General features: G+C 37.7%; 1 protein-coding gene across 3 annotated transcripts in view; it reads left to right on the forward strand.

Moving 5' to 3' along the window:
- MTMR2 (myotubularin related protein 2) overlaps positions 1–17320 on the forward strand; it is a 111600-nt gene that overhangs the window by 59974 nt on the left and 34306 nt on the right. For 2 of the 3 annotated variants that reach the window (XM_027979149.3, XM_060399671.1), the window contains exons 3-5: positions 6999–7074; positions 13963–14057; positions 14216–14326. In XM_027979149.3, the coding sequence (XP_027834950.2) occupies positions 6999–7074; positions 13963–14057; positions 14216–14326 (282 nt within the window). The remainder of the gene's footprint in view (positions 1–6998; positions 7075–13962; positions 14058–14215; positions 14327–17320) is intronic. The other variant, XM_060399672.1, reaches the window with a different exon arrangement.

Below are 17320 nucleotides of genomic sequence, written 5' to 3' on the forward strand. Positions count from 1 at the left end.
CTATTCAAGATCTTTTGTGGTTTCATACAAAAGATCTTTATTTCTGTTGAAAAATGTCAGTGGAATTTTGATAGGGATTGTATTGAGCTTTTTTAATGTCAAAATTTACTTCATTTTATATTGTATATTCATGAAGAAATTATACTGGCTCTAGTTATTTTTAATAGTCTTTTCCTTTAAACTGTATGATATATTTAAAATTAAGTGGTTAATGTACCTGTCCTGTTACAGAATTTGAGTTTTCTGAATCTCACTGTATATTTACCTTTATCAGTGAGTTGTACATTGTCATATGTTTTCATGTTACTATTAGTGTCTTTTCATTTCAACTTGAACTCTTTTCAGCCTTTTTTTTTGTAGGGCAGATCTAGTAGTGATGGTTTTGTATGACAGACCTAACTTTTATTCATCTGAGAAAGTTTTTTATTTCTTCTTCATTTCTGAAGGATACCTTTGTTGGATAGAGTATTCTTAGCTGGTAGTTTCTTTCTTTGACTAAAAGAAATGTGAAATATCATTCATTCCACTCTCTTCACCTGTAAGGTTTCTGCTTGGAGATCCGCTGATGGCCTAATGGTTACGGTCTGTCTTACTGGTGTTAGGATTTTCTGTTTGTCTTTGGTTTTTGCAAGTTTCATTATAATGTGTCTTAGAGATAATGAGGGGAATCTGTTAGCTTCATGAACTTGGATGTGCAGCCTTCTCTCCAGGTTTGGGAAATTTCAGCTATTATTTTTTTTAATGAGCTTTATTACCCCTTTCCTTTCTGTTCTCCTTCTGGAACTCTAATGATTCTGCTGTTTATTCTTGATGGTGTCCTATAGATCATGTAGTTCCTTTTTATTCTTTTTCATTCTTTTTTCTTTGTTCTCTCTGACAGAGTTATTTCAAAGTTCTGTCCTCTGACCGTGGATTCTGTGTTCTGCCTGTTCTGTTCTGCTGTTGGTGCTTTCTCTTACATTCTTCATTTTGTTCATTGAATTCTTTAGCTCCAGAATCTATGTTTAGTTCTTTTAACGATTTGTTCTGTTTCTTTCTCATTTTGATCATGTATTGCTTTTCAGGTTTTGTAACATTGTGTCTTTATTTTCTTATAGCTCATTGAGTTTCCTCAGATGGCTATTTTGAATTCTTTATAGGATCAATCACTTTTCTCCGTATCTTTGCCTTAAGTTGCTGGAGGATGATTATGATCTTTTGGAGTGTCAGGTTTCCCTTATTCTTCATGTCCCTTGTCATTTTACACTGCTCTTTTGGCGCTTGAAGTAACAGTTAACCTCCTCTAATCTTTACTAGCTGAGAGATACTTTGTGTTGGTCTGGTTTATGTTCTTGGGAAGGGTGATACTGGCAAAGGTCTTCCTACCCACTCTAATGTCCATACTTGTATTTTTCTTGTTGTTCTGATGGGAGTGCTGGAACTTCTTTAGAAACCTGAACTTCCATAAAGGCTTTCTCATATGTGGGTATCTGCCCAAGTGCCGTGTTTTCCAGGTACTGCAGTTAAGAGGGGTTAGAGTCAGTTCACAGGCTCCTGCTGGCTCCACATCCTGTACCAGGTTCTTTCTGCTTGTTACACATTGCGCAGGTGGATGAGGCTCCTTCTAGGTCCTTCAGTGTATGATGCTGGGTTCCATAGCTCCCATGAGGCACTTTTGTTCATTGTTAGATGCCAAATTTTAGATGTTAAAGGGCAACAGAAACAAGAGACATCTTATGCTACCATGATGCTAACATCATTCCTCTTGTTGCTTTCTTTAGAACAGTAAGTTGCTTGCTATTCTGTAGCTAAGTCTAGGAGTTTAATAGTTCAAGAGTTAAATATATGGTTCCCATTATGACATCCTATCTCAAATATTAATCCTTGTGTATTTTAGAGCAGAGGAATAAAGCACCATGCGAATAAGCCATTGTGACAAGAGACAGTGCCAATTTATGTTGATGCTTCTGTTAAGTGAATAAGTGTTTCTTACATTTTAATAGCACCTTGCAAGTCCCTTCGTGATGCAGTGATCTCATTTCATATTCACAAACTAGTAAGGTGGATATTAATATTACCTTAATAATATAAATGATGAAACTAAGACTTAGAGTTGTATGGTGGCAGTGAATGTTTTTTGGTTTTTGTTTTTTTTGTGTGTTTTTTTTTGATTGCAGGGTAGTTAGGATGTAAAACTTGTCTTTGCTGGATACCACAAATTTATTATATATATTTTAATTTTCATTCCCCCTTTTCAGCTTATTACTGCCTCAAGTAATTTATTTTTCTTTTTTTCAAACGCGGGACACATGTGCTATATTTTTGTTGACTTGGCATACCTGAGAATGACTTCCGTATTAGAGTGATCACAGACTTTTCCTTTAAGAATCCAATAATATTTTCGTATTGTTTTCTGGGATATAGTTTTACAGAGAAACCTGAAGATTGCTGGGTTTTGCTTTTGTATGTAAATTCTCCAAAAATTTTTGTCTATGTAGCCATAGTTTGTCTTTTCATTACAGTTCAAAAAGTTTTGCTAAGATGCACCCATATATGTCTCTGCTCATTGATTTTTTTTTTAATTTGGAACACGGTAAACTAGTCTGATCAGCAAACATAGATTGTTGCTGCTGCTGCTGCTGCTAAGTCGCTTCAGTCGTGTCCGACTCTCTTTATTCAATTTCAAAAACATGTTCTTCAGTTACATGTTGGATTACTACTTTTAGCCAGTTTTAATTTTTTCCTTTAGGGAATAGAATTATTTTATTGGTTATCATCTTCCCTCATGATTTTTATGTCTGTTCTTCTCTACAAATTCTTAAGAGGACTTTCCATGTTTGCCCTCTACATAAGTGCTGCTTTCTGAATAATTCATTCAGCTCTTTATTAATACCAGCACAGGTTTTATTTCTGCTATTACATTAAAATTTTTTGTAAGCAGTTCCTTATTTTACCCATTTCTCTTAGTTTCTGTCTCTCCTTTCTGTTCCTGTTTCCTGGGAGGTATGGCTCATTTACTTTTAGGTATGCAGATAGCTTACAGATTGTTTCTACTAATGCTTGTAGAAATTATTTTCAGAAGACTGCTTTTTTTTTTTTTTTTTTGAGCTTCAAGCTGATACTTCTTGGCAAATAATCTTTTTTTCTAGGCTTCCCCTCCCCCCTTTTTTTCCTTTGGTTTTGTTACGATACATTTGTTCAGAGTCAGTGTTTGCCAGTAAACAAAGTGTCTGAATTGCCCTTGGCCTGCCTTGTTCAGTTGAGTTTCTTTTTATGCCAGTATCTTGAGCTCTAAGTGAGTTGTTCACGTAAAACCTCCAGTGTATACCTGTTATTAAAAGTCTGTCATCTGGTGCAGATTTTCCAAACAATGCTGTCCATCTTGCTTCTCTTCATTGTCTTGCTCTCTGATGTTCTAGTCAGAGAGTATGAGAGAGCCTACAGTTCTTGACATGTACTACTGACAGGTATTTCTCTGTGTCTTTTCTCACTTTGCAAAGCTTTACTTACGAAGATTATATCTCATCACGCACCCATGCCTCTGCCAGAACTGCCTTTGTCTCCACGCCTGTCTGCAGTGCACATATTTCCTGGGGATTGTAGCTTCCTACTGAATGCAGAAATAGAAAGAGAGGAAATCATGGGGAACAACATTAACAACTATGAGAAGTAAATCTGTGCAGTAGAGAACTAGTGTCCAGCTTTGTAAGTGACATGAACATTGAATTTCCAAACCAAGTGGTAGACAATGGGCACAGAATAAAGTATCTTCCCTTTATATGATCTTTCACATGTGTTTGATTGTGTTATTATTTGTATCTTTTGTTTTCATAATTAGTAGAAATTCTTAGCAGATTCTGGCAGTCTTGTCAGTCTAAATATTTTGCTATTGATGGAAAATACTTGTTAAGTATATTTTTGTGTCAACTCTAAATACTTTGTGTATTAACTAATTTAATTTATAATAACCCTTTTGTGGAGTACTGTGATTATGACCATTTTATAGGCGGGGGAAATGAGGCATAAAGAAATTAAACACATTGTCTAAGAGTACCTGCATAGCATGTAGCATAGTTAGAATTTGAAGCCAAGAAGTCTGTGTATATTTGCATTGTGCAAGTTTTCATCCTGATTTTCTGTATCTTCATAGGCCCACCCTCTCTCCTTCCTTCCCTCCTTATCTCTCTTCCTTTTTGCTTACATTTCTTTTATGACTACATAAAAGATTATATCAGGAACTAGCAATGAGATACTATTAAAAATGTGACCTTTTTTGAGTTCTAGAATGTGGAATATTAAAAAAGTATATATGTGTGTATGTATTTTAGTTCTTTAGGTATTGCTTTATGAAACAAATTATTAAATTTTCAAAAGTGAATTTGTTCAGCTTGCAGATGTATTAAACAGAAGTAATTTGTTCTTTGTAGTTCTTCCTTTATTAACCTTGATGAGTGTTGGGCTGTGGCAGTAATGTTTAACCCTTTGTCTCATCCTCCCTAAGTGCACAGCTTAAACTTGGGAATGACTTGATTATCAGTAAGAATTAGATTCATTGGATTAGTGCTGCTCAATTCAGGCACCACTAGACTGATGGCTGTTGAGTACCGGAAATGTGGCTGGTCTGGTTGAAATGTGCCAGAAGTATAAAACATACTCTGGATGTTGAAGGCTTAATATGAGTAAAAGAATATAAAGTATCTTTTACTTAAAAATACTTATTATATCTTAAAATGACTGTTTTTGAGTTGTTAGATTAAGTAAAATATATTATTAAAACCAATTTTGACTTTCTTTTTACTTATTTACTGTTAAAAGACAGTTAAAAATTATGTGTGTGCCTCGTATTTTATTTTTGTTGGGAATTCAAAAATGTGTGCACTGTGGTGTCTCTTCCCACAGTCTGGTAGGGAGGAGAGGGGCTCCTCTAAAACATACTCTGGATGTAGAAGGCTTAATATGAGTAAAAGAATATAAAGTATCTTTTACTTAAAAATACTTATTATATCTTGAAATGACTGTTTTTGAGTTGTTGGATTAAGTAAAATATATTATTAAAACCAATTTTGACTTTCTTTTTACTTTTTTACTGTTAAAAGATAGTTAAATATTATGTGTGTGTCTCGTATTTTATTTTTGTTGGGAATTCAAAAATGTGTGCACTGTGGTGTCTCTTCCCACAGTCTGGGTAAGTGCCAGAGAGGGGCTCATGCCTGCAGACCTCTGACCTAGTTTCGATGGCCTGTGGAAGGTGACCTGTAAGGCAGTTGTAGTACCTTGTGTTTTCTTCCTTTTTAACCTTCTTTTGAGGACTCTCAGTCTACTTTTTGGATGGAAGGAAATAAAAGTCAAACGCTATATAACAACAAAAAAAATTGAGACTCTTTTTTCTAGTTGTTTTGGTTCTCAGTCTAATGAAACAAATCAAGGTTGAAGTAGAAGGTCTGAGTCGGCTCATAGAGACCACTGCTCGCCCACCTCCTACGAAATTGACTTTGACAATCAAATGGCTAGTAGTGCCTCTTGCTCAGTATGGAACACAGATCGATTTGAGATCTCTCGACTTCAAAGTGTCTGTGAAACATATAGAAGGAGAGGGACATTAAGCAATTGGATGTGTGGAACTGGAGTCCAAAAAAAATATTGGCTAACGATATAGATTAAAGTGAGGTAAGGTCATAGTATGAAATCAACAGGAAGTGAGTAAAATGAGAAATGGGACAAACCTCTGAGGAATAAGTAAGGTTAAGAAAAGGGAATAGAAAGGTCATTGAAAAAGAGTGGCCAGAGAAGGAAGCGTTAGCCAGGAGAGTGTGCTCTCAAGGAGCAGGTAAGTGCAGGTAGTATCAGATGTAGCTAGGAAATAGAAATAAAGACTGAGAAATATCCATTGTCTTTAATAATGAGGTTATTGGGGAGAAAGGGCTTCCCTGGTGGCTCAGACGGTAAAGCCTCTGCCTGCAATGTGGGAGACCCAGTTTGATCCCTGGGTTGGGAAGATCCCCTAGAGAAGGAAATGGCACCCCACTCCAGTCCTCTTGCCTGGAAAATCCCATGGATGGAGGAGCCTGGTGGGCTACAGTGCATGGGGTCGCAAAAGAGTCAGACAGAACTGACCGACTTCACTTTCACTTTCTATTGGGGAGAAAGCAGGTTCCCTGCAAAAAGTTGGGTTAGGTGGCAAAGCCAGGTTGCAGAAGGTTGAGGAACTGATGGAAGGTAAAGAATTGGAGACAGTGAAGGTTATTGTTTGGCAGTGAAAGAGGTGAAAGTTAAGGCTACTGAAAGGTCGTGGGGTGTACTTGGCCTAAAACAGCTGCATGTGCGCATGCATGCCCTTGTGTGTGTGTACATGTGTTCTGTGGGTTGTCCATCAGAAAACCATGATTCTGTATCTTTACATTCTTGGAATCCAGTGTAACACCCTTCATTAGGTAACTCCTCAGTAAGTGTTGTTGATCTTTATTTTATTAAATATCTCTTTTTCAACAAGACTCTTGATCAACATCATTTCCAGATCCTCTAAACATTAAATCTACATGAAAGTTTGATTTTATGTAAGTCTTAATGCAATAAGGCACTTGGATATGGCTGAAGGGAGAGAAAATGAGCTTTGTAGTCCACCAAAACTATAATTCAAATCTAGGTTCTGACGCTTTTTAGCTATAGGATTTTGTATAAGATAATTGTTGCTTCTGGCCTCTTTTTCCTTATCTAGGAAATGAGGATAATGATACCTTCCCTTATAGGGCCATTGTAGGAGTCAATAAAAAAACATAAAGTGTTTTGTGTAGTACCTTCTACAAAGTAGGCACTCGGTAAATGTTTTGTAGAAAAATAGCAGCTTCATGTGTTATACATGCCAACATTACAGTCTTTATAATCACATATAATAGTATATGTGATATAATGCTATTACTTTAAATAAGACCAAGCATACTCAGTTGAAATTTAAGTTAAAAATTAGCCTTTGAATAAAAAATTGTTTCTTTTCTTGCCCTCTCCTCTCTTTTCCAATGCAGGTCCTGAGGGAGTCTAACAAATTAGCAGAAATGGAAGAACCGCCCTTGCTTCCAGGAGAAAATATTAAAGACATGGGTCTGTAATGGTATTTTTTGTCAAATTTCCTCCTCTGTGACTGTACAGACTATTCAGTGTTTCCAGTGTACAAAGAACAGGCTCACTGTGCAGACACCTCCTATTTGACAGACTCGTTCCTGACAGCCTTCCCAGCCTCCAGTGTGCTCTTGATCTAGACCTAGTGACTGTGTTTGGATTTTGACTAATGGAAACATGCCATTGAGTTATATTTTGCTGCTTTTCTGGTTTGAAAGAAGGTGACTTATTTTAAAAACTGTTGTGGAATTCCATCACAGTAAATTTTATTATTTTGAATTGCAGTTAGATAGTGGGTTGAATAGACAAAAAATTGAATTGTCACTTTGTACAAGTAATTTTTCTAGAAACACATTCTCTTTTTACTTCTTTATTTTTCCTCCTCTGAATAAATTTGTCAATTTTTGGATAAATATATTTCGTCTACATTGCAAAGTGAGTCCTTTGCATGTCAGTGCCTTTCTTTATCCAACCTAAGTAACTAAGTATTAACTTATTGTATGGACTGGAAACACACTTTCAAGTTATTTTTTTGTCCTATGCTTTAACTTTGTTACATTTGTGTGATAATATACAAAATACCCATAGCTTTTGTATTTTCAAGATATTTATTTATCAAAGTATAGTTGACTTACAGTATTAGTTTAGGTGTTCAGCATAGTAATGTGATATTTTTGAAGATTAAACAGCATACATAGTTATTATAAAATGTTGACTATATTCCTTGTGCTGCATATTACATCCTTGTACGTTGTTTATTTTGCAACTGGTAGTTTGTACTTCTTACCTGTTTTGCTCCTTTCCCCACCCCTCTACCCCCTAATAACCCCTACTTTGTTCTCTGCATCTGAGTCTGTTCTGTTTTGTTATATTTATTCCTTTCTTTTGGTTTTTGATTCTACATATAAGTGGAAATATATGACGCTTGTCTTTCTATATGACATATTAAATATAATATCCTCCAGGTCTGTTCATATTCTCACAAATGGCAAGATTTCATTCCTTTTTAGGTATTCATTAACAGAAGAATGGATAAAGAAGGTGAAATATATACAGAATAACCATATGATCCAGCAGTTCCACTCCTGGGTGTATATCTGGGGGGAGAAAAGCCTTAATTAAGAAAGATACACACACCCCAGTGTTCATAGCATTATTTACAGTTGTCAAGATATGGAAGTGAACTAAGTGTTCGTCAGTAGATGATTAGATAAAGAAGATGTGGAGTGTTTGTGTGTATATATGGGAATGTTTGTGTGTGTATGACATGGAATACAACTCAGCCATAAAAAAGGATGAAATTTTGCTGTTTATAGCAACATGGATGAACTTAGAAGTCATTATGCTAGACGAAGTCAGTTAGAGAGAGACAAGTACTGTATGATATCACTTATATGTGGGATCTAAAAAGCAGAGCAAACTAGTGAATATAACAGGAAAAGAAGTAGACTCATCACAAGTATAGAGAGCAAACCAGTGGTTGCCAAAGGGAGAGGGAAGAGGGAGGGGCAGTGTAGGGGCAGGAGATTAAGACATACATGCTGTTGGGTATAAAATAAGCTACAAGGATGTATTGTACAACACAGGGGATATAACCATTTTTTATAATAACAATGAACGGAATACTACCTTTAAAATACACCTGTAACTTAACTGTATAGTACAGCAAGTACATGTCATTTAAAAAATGAAAGGGTTGTATGCTTGTATTCACCAAAGAACTCTAAAGAAATAGTGTAAGATGATTGAGAAAAAGATGTGGTATACACACATATTGGAGAAGGAAATGGCAACCCACTCCAGTGTCCTTGCCTGGAGAATCCCAGGGACGGCGGAGCCTGGTGGGCTGCCATCTACGGGGTCGCACAGAGTCCGACACGACTGAAGCGACTTAGCAGCAGCATACACACATATACACACACACACACACACACACACAATGGAATATTATACAGCTGTTAAAATACTCATAGCTTTTGAGAAATAATGTGTAGGTGAATACAGTAAATGATTTCTTAGTCACCTTTCATTTTATCATCAATCATAATTTTAAAAAGAACTTGAAAGTGATAGTCGCTCAGTTGTGTCCGACTCTTTGCAACCCCATGGACTGTAGCCCACAGGCTACTATACTGGAGTGGGTTGCCACTCCCTTCTCCAGGGGATCTTCCTGACCTGGGCATTGAACCAGCATCTCTTGCACCTCCTGCAGTATGAGCGGATTCTTTACCATCTGAGCCACTGGGGAAGCCTTAAGCCAAGGGTCATTTACTTGTGTAAAAATAAGCAGGCCAAAGGGGACCTGTCCTCTGTGTTGTTGCTGCCTATGGTACATTTAGTTCCTTCATGTTTAGCATTTCTCTCTTGTTACTTGTAACTCTTGGGTGAATACTTGCCCATTCCTTTTTTCCCCTCCTCACTTCAGGTATCCTAAGTTCTCCTGAGCTACTTACTCAGTAAGGTGTTACATATTATTACTACTTGATACTATATAATAATGATAATTATCATTACTGAGTGCTTACCGTCTGATTTAATCATCCTCACAATGACCTGAGAAAGATGCTGATCACATTTTGCAGATGAAGAAACTAAGGCATAGGAAGACTGCCTGGCTAGTAAAATTATATCTAACACTGTGACAGTTTTTTTTTCCCTCTTCTGAGCCTAAAAGCATATGCTATTTCCACTATGATAAATGACCTTATAAAAGAGTTTCACGTTATCACTCAGTCTCTCTTGTTATCATCTTTTTTAGATAGCAGCACTCCATTTAGGACTTCATCCTTGGCTTCTTTCCCATTCCTCTCTCATTTGTTCCTTTTGGTTGATGATATCTAAGTTAGTAGCTTTACCTACCATGTATTTACTGATGACTCCAAAATTTGTTGCTTCTAATGTGAACCTCTGTCCTAATACAGATAAATGATGCCGGCATCTTAGACACATGGCCATGGGTATTCTATAGATACTCTTATACCCAACATATCCAAAACTGAAGTCATCACCTTTATTTCTAAATTTATTCCTTTTCTTCTTTCCATCAGTTAACATTAACACTGGTTGTCCATTCACTCAAGGCAGAAATCTGGGAGTCATCTTCAGCTGCTCTTTTTTTCTGAGCTTTGACATTCAATCAGTTACAGATCCAGAGGAGCAATCTCCAAAAATTTATGAGTGTTACCTTTTTCTCTCAATTTTCATGAGCCCTTGGTATAGTATTTATGTTGAATTTCAGGTACCTATGAGAAACTTTCAGGAGTTTAGGAGAGAGATCAGGTTAGAAGTCATATTTTGGAATCATCAGAATATGGATATTGGTTGAAAATGAAAGTATGAAAATAACTGAGTGTATGGATTAAAAACAGAGCCAAGAACATAGCTTTGGTAGGCATTTTACAATTATATGGTAGAAGAAGAACCAATGAGGAAGAAATTAAGAAGGAATGAAGAGAAGGTGATACAGTATAAATTAGAGCGATCCAGACTGTATACTTTGTCCAAATAATTGCTTTACTTTCCCATGTCTGTGTTTTAGGTTCTTCTCTTTACTGAATGCTGTATTAGCATCTCTACCCATCTAAAGGGTACTAACCATTGGGGCACAGCTCTCATGCCTGTGTTCCTTGAACCTTCTCTGATCCCATAGCTTAGTGCACTTTCCTTCTTTATATTGCTTAGAGTGTGTTTTTGTGCCTCTCTGCACAGATTGTGTGCTCTTGTACATTATATTAATGTGCATATACTTTTCACCCTTATAGATATGTATTCTCAAAGTCATTTCGTCTACCCCATAGAAACTATTATGAGCTTTGTGAGCTTAGGGAAAATTTGAGAAGATCAGTAAATCTAAGCTCTTTCGGCATCTGGCAGTATCAGTATTGCACAATTTAGAGAAATACCTAATATAGTAAATAAATACTCTGATTCAAATCATCAGATAGACTTGATTATTCAAAAAATTAAATGTAATATAAAGTGTGAAAAGTGAAAGTGAAGTCGCTCAGTCATGTCCGACTCTTTGCGACCCCATGGACTGTAGCCTACCTGGCTCCTGCACCCATGGGATTTTCCAGGCAAGAGTACTGGAGTGGGCTGCCATTTCCTTCCCCAGGGGATCTTCCCAACCCAGAGATTGAACCTGGGTCTCCCACATTGCAGACAGATGCTTTACCGTCTGAGCCACCAGGGAAGCATGAGGCTAGATAGAGTACCCTTGAGTGTATGAATTCATATAGAAAATTAGTTCATATAAAAAATTCATTTACATTAGGCCAACTAATGTTCCTAGTTGGCCTAATGTAAATTTGCAGTTTAGACATTTTTTAAAAAGTCACAGTGGTGTTAGAGACATCTACAGAACGCTTTAACAGTAGCAGCAATAGTTGAAAGGTATTGACCCGGGCACATCAGCAGTAGTGATGGCCCCAACTGCAGTATTTCACCCTTTAACACAGGAGACAGACCATGTTACCTGAGTGGCTTAAAAGTGGCTTAAAAGCGACACAATTGAGTTAGTCACTCAATTGTGTCCAACTCTTGGTGGCCCAATGGACTGTAACCCGCCAAGATCCTCTGTCCACGAAATTTTCCAGGCAAGAATACTGGAGTGGATTGTCATTCTCTTCTTCAGGGGAAGGGAATCTTCCTGATGCAGGAGACCCAGGAAGTGAACCCAGGGTCTCCTGTGTTACAGGCAGATTCTTGACCATCTGAGCCACCAGGGAAGCCATTTGCATGATGCTCTGGAAGGAGGTTTGAGTTTGCAGTCATGGAAACTGCACTCAAGTCCTAATCTTAGCAGTTAACTGGTTCTGAAGCATTAGGCGATTTGTTTTACTTCTGTGAACCCTGGTGTTCTCATCTGAAAATTGTAGATAGTTAGAGGTCTTAATGGTTAAAGGTAATTTTAAAGGTTAAGGCAGGTACTCAGGTGAAAAGTACTTTATAAATTCTGTCAGTGGTGGTTTTATTGTCATTTGCTCTGATAAGGTTCCTAGTCACAGTCTTTCTTCTAATTCATACAAGCCCTGCTAGGCATAAATTCGCTCTTCAGAGTGACCTAGTTGGTACCAGCCTGAGGAAAAAGATAAAAGGGACAGAGCAAAGCAGAGCCTAATGATGATAATAGTAACATAGCTATAAGCTCTCGTGTTTAGTAGAGTACTTTTAATTTTGGAAGCACATTATTTCATGATTTTATAATAAAGAAGTTGTAGCAAAAACTTTGGACTGGGACTAAGAGGGACATATCCTGTAGAAGAGTACAGAATAATAAGATTGATTTTCTTGTGTGAGTGAAGAAAATTGGCTCTGGAAAGAATCCAGGAATAGTAACACTGAATAAAGCTTTCCCAATTGAGATAAAAATTCATAAGGGCAAGAAATGGTATGCAAGTCAAGTTTATGTATCTTTCTTTAATGATGGGTTTATTTAATTTTAATATCTTCCCTCTAAATGAAACATTGGAAATGCATTGGAAACAGTGATTAAAAAAAATGTAACTCAAACTTGTATATTCCCAAGGGAGCCATTTTGAAGGTTAGAAATGTATGTTACAAGATCAGTCTCATTTCAAATGCCATACTAAGCAGTCAGTCCTTCACAGTGAGGAAGTTGCATGCTTTATTAAGCATATTTCATGTTCCTGAGTTTTCCCAGAAGCCCCTTGAAAGGTTTTTAGAAGTTTTTTGCTTCTAATTGTGCCTTAGTTTCTTGGAACAATGAAGATACTCCTTTATCTGCTGATTCGCTGCAATGATGACATAACAGGGATTTATGAATATTTTAAAATAGAAAAACCTTTGTATTGGGCATATGGACGCTACCATATTAAGTATTACCTTGAGCTGCTGCTGCTGCTGCTAAGTTGCTTCAGTCGTGTCCGACTCTGTGCGACCCCAGAGATGGCAGCCCACTAGGCTTCCCTGTCCCTGGGATTCTGCAGGCAAGAACACTGAAGTGGGTTGCCATTTCCTTCTCCAATGTATGAAAGTGAAAGTGAAGTCGCTCAGTCGTGTCCAACCCTCAGCAACCCCATGGACTGCAGCCTTCCAGGCTCCTCTGTCCATGGGATTTTCCAGGCAAGAGTACTGGAGTGGGGTGCCATTGCCTTCTCCATACTTTGAGCTAGTGGTAGTCAAGTTATCCTGCTTAATTAATGCATGTTTTAAAAAGAAATAATACTGTATAGATTCCTCATTTAACATTTAATTTAACAATGTGATTATTTCTCTACAAAGTTTGACATCTGTTTCTTAATCAGGTACATAATACCCTCTTATTATGCTAGTATATTTTTCTAAGAAATCATAGTTCATATACATTTTATTTTCTCTACAGTATTTTCCCCATAAATATAATCAGATCAGGAGTTACTGGTATTATGTTTTAGGTATTGTATGTTCAGAGGAATGTTGACAAACTAGACTACGGTCAGAAGAAAACCAGTAGACTGGGGAAGAAGATCTCGGAGCTGTGATTAGATGATGGGGGGATAGTGACTTGAAACGCTGATGGCTGTTCCCGCCATCACCGCCCCTCCTCCACTCACTGCTCCAACTGCCATGCCTGTTCTGTCCATCAGGGAGGGTGTCTGCCTTTGTTTCCCTGTGTCTGTCCAGAGTAAAGGATGTCCCTCTGTTTCTTGAGTCCTTCCCACTTATTCTGCTTTCCCTCCCCAGATTGTAGTGCATGGTTGGAAGCTTGGATTTAGTTCCCGAGGTCTCTTGGAATCACTGATTCTGTGATTTTCAAGCATAATTTAAACTAGTGGTCAGAATGCTGTTAAATGTTATTTGTGAAAGATCAGAGTGCAGTTTTTAATAGTGTACAATAGAGAGTAAATTGTGGGCTCTTTTTCTTTTCAGCCAAAGATGTAACTTATATATGTCCATTCACTGGTGCTGTACGAGGAACTCTGACTGTTACGAATTACAGGTTATATTTCAAAAGCATGGAACGGGTAAGACTTGCTGGGTTAGATTTTTGTGTGTGTGTGTGTGTACATCTGTGTGTTGTTTGTTCATCTTAGTCATTTTTAGTGAAATAATTAAGTATTTTTCTCAGCTATCATTATACAGGATTAATTGCTCGGTTTTAATGTTTTTTTTTCCCTTTTAGGATCCCCCATTTGTTTTAGATGCTTCTCTTGGTGTTATAAGCAGAGTAGAAAAAATTGGTGGTGCTTCTAGTCGTGGTGAAAATTCTTATGGATTGGAAACTGTGTGCAAGGTAAATGTTGTAATATGTATGCAGTTTTTTCTTTTTTTTGGTTTGGAAAGCTTTGTATTAAATAGAGCCAGTGTTTAGAAATTGGTTTCCAAAATATCAAATGGATTTCATGCTAGAAGCATCATTCTAGTAGGATAAAACAACATTTAGCAGTAATAAAAAGGTGATCTGTTGTGAATTTAATTTTAAAATTAGAAACATAAGGCTCTGAGCAGTTAAGACTTGTAGTACTTCGTAGTGACAGAACTGATTATGATGTATTTACCTCTTTCCTATTTTTAGTTTTCATAATTTTTCTGCTTCTGAAACAGTAGTGGGGAAGACTTCGTTTGGTAGACCTTCTGTATTTTATTATCTAACTCATTCTATAAATGCATTGATACTTATCACTTACAGTGAACAATGTTAGATTTGTGATCTCTGAAGATTTTTCTTTGGGACCAGGCTTGAACACTGAAGAGCTTCTGTGTAGCAGAGTTTTTTTAAAGTATAAAAAGGGACAGGGAAAGCTTCTGACATAGACATCAGAAGAGGGATAGAGAGAGTGCCCCCTTGCTAGTCTTAGGAAAGGGAGCTATATACCTTTTCAGTTGGCTGTTACAGTAAATCAGAAGAATGTCTCAAGGTTGTAAAGGTCTTATCAGACCCACTCCCTTGGTTTACATTTTAAGATAGTGGAATTAGAACTAACAATAGAAAGATCTTACCAGACCCCCTCCCATAATGTACATTTTCAAATAACAAGATTAGTCAGAAGGTTCTCAAGAAGGAGAAACATGTCTTCAAGCAGGATACAATACCACATTCATAACTTTAAAGATCCTTTCTTATGACAATCTTAGAAGTTTTATCAATCTAGTATTGAAACTAATGCCTTAGTAATTCCTTGTATGCTTTTCCATTATCATTGGAAGGCCTTTAAGAGCGTAATACAGATATGGTATGGACCTAACAGAAGCAGAAGACATTAAGAAGAGGTGGCAAGAATACACAGAAGAACTGTACAAAAAAGATTTTCACGACCTGGATAATCACGATGGTGTGATCACTCATCTAGAGCCAGACATCCTGGAATGTGAAGTCAAGTGTCCTTAGAAAGCATCACTACGAACAAAGCTAGTGGAGGTGATGGAATTCCAGTTGAGCTATTTCAAATCCTGAAAGATGATGCTGTGAAAGTGCTGCACTCAATATGCCAGCAAATTTGGAAAACTCAGCAGTGGCCACAGGACTGGAAAAGGTCAGTTTTCATTCCAATCCCAAAGAAAGGCAATGCCAAAGAATGCTCAGACTACCACACAGTTTGCACTCATCTCACATGCTAGTAAATTAATACTCAAAATTCTCCAAGCCAGGCTTCAGCAATACATGAACCATGAACTCCCTGATGTTCAAGTTGGCTTTAGAAAAGGCAGAAGAACCAGAGATCAAATTGCCAACATCTGCTGGATCATTGAAAAAGCAAGAGAGTTCCAGAAAAACATCAATTTCTGCTTTATTGACTAAGCCAAAGCCTTTGACTGTGTGGATCACAAGAAACTGTGGAAAATTCTGAAAGAGACGGGAATACCAGCCCACCTGACCTGCCTCTTGAGAAATCTGAATGCAGGTCAGGAAGCAACAGTTAGAACTGGACATGGAACAACAGACTGGTTCCAAATAGGAAAAGGAGTATGTCAAGGCTGTCTATTGTCACCCTGCTTATTTAGCTCCTATGCAGAGTACATCATGAGAAACGCTGGACTGGAAGAAGCACAAGCTGGAATCAAGATTGCAGGGAGAAATATCAATAACCTCAGATATGCAGATGACACCACCCTATGGCAGAAAGTGAAGAGGAACTAAAAAGCCTCTTGATGAAAGTGAAAGTGGACAGTGAAAAGTTGGCTTTTAGCTCAACATTCAGAAAATGAAGATCATGGCATCTGGTCCCATCACTTCATGGGAAGTAGATGGGGAAACAATGGAAACAGTGTCAGACTTTATGTTTTTGGGCTCCAAAATCACTGCAGACGGTGACTGCAGCCATGAAATTAAAAGATGCTTACTCCTTGGAAGGAAAATTATGACCAACCTAGATAGCATATTCAAAAGCAGAGACATTACTTTGCTGACTAAGGTTCGTCTAGTCAAGGCTATGGTTTTTCCAGTGGTCATTTACGGATGTGAGAGTTGGACTGTGAAGAAAGCTGAGCGCCAAAGAATTGATGCTTTTGAACTGTGATGTTGGAGAAGACTCTTGAGAGTCCCTTGGACTGCAAGGAGATCCACCCAGTCCATTCTGAAGGAGATCAGCCCTGGGGTTTCTTTGGAAGGAATGATGCTAAAGCCAGCTCCAGTTTTGGCCACCTCATGCGAAGAGTTGACTCATTCTAAAAGACTCTGATGCTGGGAGGGATTGGGGGCAGGAGGAGAAGGGGACAACCGAGGATGAGATGGCTGGATGGCATCACTGACTCGATGGACGTGAGTCTGTGTGATCTCCAGGAGTTGGTGATAGACAGGGAGGCCTGGTGTGCTGCGTTTCATGGGGTCGCAAAGAGTCGGACACGACTGAGCGACTGAACTAAACTGAGCTGTCAACCAAGTGACAGGCACATTGTCTCCTGATTACTCTTCTGTGGTGTAGGAGTAAATACAGCATAGAATGGATATAAGAGGGCATGGAAGAGTGTGATTGGGAAATTTTGATCAGTTTGAATATAACTTTTCCCATAAAGCAAGACCATTATCAGTAAACTCAAACGTTTGTAGGGCCACTGCTATAGTACTTTTGGAAAACTCTGTGTTTAACAGAATGATTATGAATATCTATTTGCTGTAAAAGTAGTCACTAAGGAGAAACAAAAAGCTTAGGTTCTGACACATTTGTTTAAGAAGGTGGCTTTCTAATTTTGGATCAGATTTGTAATGTTCTACTTGTTCATGTTCTGTAAGTGCGTTGTAGTTCCTGTGCTCATTTTTACGGGATGCAGTTTAATGAAGCTATTTGGA

The sequence above is a fragment of the Ovis aries genome, chromosome 15, assembly GCF_016772045.2.
Source record: "Ovis aries strain OAR_USU_Benz2616 breed Rambouillet chromosome 15, ARS-UI_Ramb_v3.0, whole genome shotgun sequence".
Classification (NCBI taxonomy): Eukaryota; Metazoa; Chordata; class Mammalia; order Artiodactyla; family Bovidae; genus Ovis; species Ovis aries.